The sequence below is a fragment of the Terrapene carolina genome, unplaced genomic scaffold, assembly GCF_002925995.2.
Source record: "Terrapene carolina triunguis isolate 2854851 unplaced genomic scaffold, T_m_triunguis-2.0 Scaffold211, whole genome shotgun sequence".
In the NCBI taxonomy this organism is placed as follows: domain Eukaryota; kingdom Metazoa; phylum Chordata; order Testudines; family Emydidae; genus Terrapene; species Terrapene triunguis.
Window position 1 is genome coordinate 18,121,322 of NW_020664562.1, and position 5,545 is coordinate 18,126,866.

General features: G+C 42.5%; 1 protein-coding gene across 1 annotated transcript; it reads right to left on the bottom strand.

The window, feature by feature from the left end:
• Window positions 1-1,087: 1,087 nt before the first annotated feature.
• Window positions 1,088-4,726, bottom strand: LOC112108753 (sphingosine 1-phosphate receptor 1). The gene is made up of 2 exons (XM_024202976.3): window positions 4,537-4,726; window positions 1,088-3,066 (listed from the first exon to the last, which is right to left on the bottom strand). The coding sequence occupies exon 2, from the start codon at window positions 2,920-2,922 to the stop codon at window positions 1,780-1,782; it is 1,143 nt and encodes a 380-aa protein (XP_024058744.1). The 5' UTR covers window positions 2,923-3,066; window positions 4,537-4,726; the 3' UTR covers window positions 1,088-1,779.
• Between the last annotated feature and the right edge of the window lie 819 nt (window positions 4,727-5,545).

Below are 5,545 nucleotides of genomic sequence, written 5' to 3' on the forward strand. Positions count from 1 at the left end.
CATGCTCCATATCTTGATGATAGTACAAAAAAAATTGTGATAGTAGCATCTTAAAAAAATCAGTTTATTAATGTTTAGAAATCAATAAAGCTATGTGCAAATTGAACAATAAAAGTCAAACATTTTAAATACTATTTTTTAAAAACAAAGAAAAAAATCAGTTTAATTGCACTGGAAATCATACTACAAAGACATTTTTATAGAAAATCACTTCTAGGTTTCGACAATAACTGTACATTAATCAATTGTTCAGCTACCCCGATACACTTTTTTGTTATAGTAATGCTCTAGGTGTTTGAAGACTTCTGCATCTCGTTAATTATATATATTGTATACATTCAACCCCCTTAATGCAGGTTAGAAAAATACTGTAATAGAAATGATGCCATAAAACAAATACATTCAATTTAAATTAAAGGTATTTCTTACGTGAATTGATAAAATACAGACATCTTTGCTGAAATTATGAACATTCTAATACAAAGAACACAAAGTAAGTGTCAAAAAATTTCTTGCGTTTTGTTATGGAAGTACATTTATATGTCATCAAAAGCCATTTCACTTGGACAAAGGTCCTTTTTTGATTCTCTGAATCTCATGGTATTCTATACAGATTTTCTAATCAGTCTTTACTATGGAAACTCTATGGGCCAAATCCTGAAATTCTTTTTCAGTTTTTACTCTGTCCTTACTCAGTCAAAAACACTGATGCTAATAGTACTTGATACTACAGACGCTCCCCGGGTTGCGCAAACCCGACTTACGGAAATCTGGACTTACGGAAAAAGTTCTGTAAGTTCCATAAGCTTTTTTTGTGTGTGTGTGTGTGTGTGTGTGTAATTGTCGGAGATAAATTCCCGACTTACGCAAAAAACCGTTCCGGAACGCCTTGCATAAGTCGGGGAGCTTCTGTATTATATTTATCTTGTCAAATGTCACATGTTCATTTTCTCTTTAACTGTAGTTTTATCCTGTAACTATTATGGTCATGTAATTTATTTCATACTAAATGTAACAAATCAATAGATCTATGGGGCCAAATGCTATTCTGAGCTCCTCCCATTCAATCCTATTGATTTCTTTGGGGTTATATGAATGCAATCTAATGCAGAATCTGGCTCATGATCTTAAAAGTAATATGGATTTTCAGCACAACTTCACAGAACTGATCTTGCTAAAGAAAAGCTTTGGACTCCGCAGATGAAATCTTATTACATCTAAAAACTCAGGAAAGTGATGCCAACCTATGGTTGTCAGTGATCTAGATTACATTGGTGTGATCTCCTTCCTGCTACATGCCAAATGGCAAACACTTGTGACCCAGGATAGTAGAGCTATCCCTAAACTTGGTACAGAAAGATCTTTTGTGTCAGGGCTTTTTCTGCAAGTAAAGAAATAATAACTTCACATTCTTCACAAAGAAAAAAACAATTCATTCTCCCACCCTCCTCCTTCTGCCTCTCAGTCATGCACACACTCGCACACACACGGCACCATTTCACCAAGGCATCAGTCTTTCCAAGTTATGAATACTCCTGGCAATCCTGAGTCTGCCTCAGTGCAAAGACAAAACATGCTCCAGAGGGAAATATTTTCAAGCCAGAACAGTCTGTCCCACTTCCTGAACTCCACCCTTGCAAGTGCCCTGCTTGCCTCTTCAGAACTAATGCTATCTTGCTCACTTAGGCCATCTCTCTGGAGTTGCTACAGTGAGCAGGTAGCTTCTTGTCTGTCAGGTTTCAAAGGGGAGGCTTTAAAATATGCCTCCGATGGATACTTCTAAGAAGACGAGGTGACATTGCCTGAAGACATGATTGTCTCCGGGCAGTCACCCTCATCCTTCTGTGGGTGGGAGGAATTGTCAGATTTGCTTCGACTAAACTCCATGCCTCCTATGATTGGCCTCTTGAATTTGGCCCCAGAATCTGCAGAGGGGCATTTGCAACAGCACAGGATCTTGATGAAGGCCCTCCGCATCTCTTTGTTGGTTAAGGTATAGATGATAGGGTTCGTGGCTGAATTGAGCACAGCCAGTACTAAGAAATACTCAGCTTTGAAGAGGATTGAACAGGCCTTCACTTTGCACCCCACATCCAGCAAGAGTAGGATGAACAAGGGACTCCAGCAGGCAATAAATGCGCTCAGGACAATGATCACTGTCTTGAGCAAGGCTAGAGATTTCTCTGAGCTCCTCGTGGCTTTGGTAATGTTTTTTCGAAATGTCAGACTGCGGCTCCTAGTCCTGACCATGGAATAGATCCTGCAGTAGAGGACGACAATTGATAATAAAAGACCAGTGAAAACTGTGGTGCAAAAGAGAATATAGTGCTTATGGTAGAGGGGCAGCACAGTGGAGCAACTCTGCAGGTGGTTGAGGCAGTTCCAGCCCATAATAGGGAGCCCCCCTAGGATCATGGATATCACCCAGCAGGCACTGATCAGTAGGAAGGAGCGGAAGCTGTTGCTCCCATTGTGGAGTTTCATCTTCAGCATGGTGATATACCTCTCAATGGCAATGGCCAGCAGGCTGAAAACAGAGGCTGACAAAGCTACAAACATGCTGCCTTCCCTGACAAACCACTGGGCAGGGGTGAGACTATAGGTTTTGTGTCCAGATAACAAAAGGTTGGCAGTATAAGCCACCCCAGCCAGCAAGTCTGAGAGAGCCAAATTCCCAATGAAATAGTACATGGGTCGGTGAAACTTCTTGGTTTTCCAGATGGTCAGCAGGACAAAAATGTTCTCTAAGATGATAAAGCAACAAATGATGATAAAAACCACTGAGGTCACTTTTATTCCACTGTCTGCCTTCTCGTTTAACTTCCCTGTGTAGTTGTAATGTTTCTTAATGATTTCAGAGTTGACATAATCGCTGACTGAGTCATTGAAGACTTTCTTCTGGCGGCTGCTGGTAGAGCCCATGGTTCCAGGCTGAGCGGCACTTCTCCAGCCACCCACCAGAGGGTGAAGTCAAGTAGAAACCTCACGGGCCACCCTTGTGGCAGTATCTTTGAGGTGGAGGCTCCAGTGTCTGGTACTCTCTGGGTAACCTCAGACGCCACAGCCCTTAAAGCAGGGGCATAAACAAAGCAAAGAGTCAGAGGAAGGGATGCAAACAAGGTGGCAAACTGAAAACAATATAAAACAATCTGTTCATTTCACTGCATGTCAGATTTAAATATTAGATCACAAACGAATCAGTAAGGTCCATTCACCCTCTCCCCCCACCTTGTAAAAAAAATGGTTCAGCAAATTAAATAGATAAAGCTCATCCAATAAACTTTTTTTCTTAATGCAGATTTGCACAAATAAGTAGGAGGCAATGGGGCTTGCACTGAGTGTCTGGATCTCACCCGGTGCGAGGGATCCAAGGTAAGTCAATGGAAAATACAGGTTCCATCTGTTTCTCTCAATTTCTCAAACTTTTGACATAGGAAACACCTTTTAAAAGTTCAGGTTTAGAAAGAGAAAAGGCTTGATTTTTTTTAAATGCAACTGAAAATGCACAAAATAAGTCCGGCATGAAAATCACTTGGCTGGAGCGACCTCACTGTTTTTCCACTATTAACATTCTAAATGTGTTGTGAGGGAGGGCAGTTCTGCAATTTATTGATGCCATCTTGAGAAGAGGTAAAGGGGTGGGTGTTCACTGATATGTGTAAAGAGACCCATCTCAAAGCTGTAAGCAGAAAAGCTGCCCCTAATCACTTCTATTTGGCAAGATCATCCTTTGCAAAAGTTGTGCCAGTGTAAAATTCAGAAAAGCAAATAAAATAAGCTATCAAACACGTTTTGAAACAAAGGAATGAGCAAATGTCAGTTTGGAATTTAGTTATTGCAAATACAAATATACATGTATAAACACACAAAAAAGTAAATTTATAAGGCTTGCAAAATTATAGGTGCCACTTAAGGGTGGAAGTAAAACAAAAGCAAATTAGCTGTGTTAAATAATGCAAGGAAAGCAGAAAATAAAAGATTATAGAAGTAGAGAAGCAGAAAGTGGAGTCCCAGGTGCCTAGCATGTTAAGGTGTGATATACAGGAGTGATTTATTGAGTGATCAGATTATTACTTTTCTATCAAATTCTCTCAGAGATCTCACTAACAAATTTGTGTAATTTTACTGTGAAATATTCTTTGCCTACTCCTGGCCAAACAGTTGCTAATGCTGAATAGTTGACAGCTGCTAAGGACACTGGCTATTCTACTTCACTTATCAAAATGAGAATCACAAAGCAGAAACTACATAAACTCTGTGTTTGTATGGTGCTTGGCACAATGGGCCTCCATTCCTGGATGTTCCTTAGGTACACTACCATAATAAACATGAGTAATAATAATTAAAGCTAAACCCACATCTACTCCAGCAGAAAGTAACGGGAGGCTCAGCTGCCTATGAAGGAAGCTCTTGAGTCAGTAATCCATCATTTATTCTGGGGAAGACTCACTCGGAGCATTGATTTCTAAATGGGGATTTATACCAAAAAGCTGTTTTCCTAGTGCCAGCGTCCCAAACTGTGCTCCCAATGCTTACCTTGCTCAGAAAGGATTCAGTCTCTGAAGCCACTGCATTGCCTGCACTTCGCATCTCTGCTGCCCCAGAAGGAACTCAACTTGCATAACAAAGCCAAGTTGGCTTTAAACGTTTCCTTTAGCTAGTGGTCTCCACCCCTTGGGTTTCATATTTTTCTAAAGAGAAGATTTAAGCAGCTTTTTTAACTCTTCAGTGACCACAGACTGATTGCGTTGCATCTGCTCTGCTGGGTTCCTTGAAACACAGCTAAATTAGAGCTCGGAACCCTAGATAGGGTGCGGTGCCCTAACTGAAATCATTCAACCAGAGAAGCTGCGGGCAGCCAGACTCAACTCTCCTCCCACCCTTTTCTCTTGTGCCGGAGCTAGCGCTCCGCTGCCGGCTGGGAAGGGTTAAATCCCTTCTCCCTCCTGCTGCAGTGGCTGTAGCAGATCGGGGGGTGGGTGTTTAACACAAAACACACATGGAAAGAGGCGCTGAGGAGCCAGCCTCAAAGCTGGTGGGAGCCCCTCGAGGAGTCACACTGGAGCTAGCTTGGTACAAAGCAGGACTAGCCTCTTCCTCTCCCTTCTCCCCCCAGATTTCATAGCCAAGTCAGCGACAGGATTCAGATGAGGCGCTGGGGAGACCCGAGATTTCAGCCAGAGGTGGGGGGAGACCTAGCACTAAATGACTTCATTCTTTTAACCCTTGAAAGACATCCCAGGCTCCCACCTCCCAGCTACCCCCTGCTTCAGGCACTAGGCAATGTCACCATCTCTGGGATCCTTGCTCCAGAGGGGCAGCAGTGCCCCACAGGGGGAAAGGCTGTGTTTGAATCGTGTTGGCTCCCTCTAGTTGGCTTAGCATGCTTGAAATGCCTGTCGAGATGCCCACTTTGCTAAGCAAACTGGATTGAGCTAACAGACCCTTCTGCCTGGCAAGCGTGTGGTGAGTGGAACCCTGTACATCAGCTACCCTGGGAAAGCAGTAGTTTGGCCAGGAGAACTCCCTCCTTCAGCCCCTGGAG

What these genes read in the sequence shown, in the direction of transcription:
- LOC112108753 (XM_024202976.3), bottom strand. Translation starts at nt 2,922, where the DNA reads ATGGGCTCTACCAGCAGCCGCCAGAAGAAAGTCTTCAATGACTCAGTC.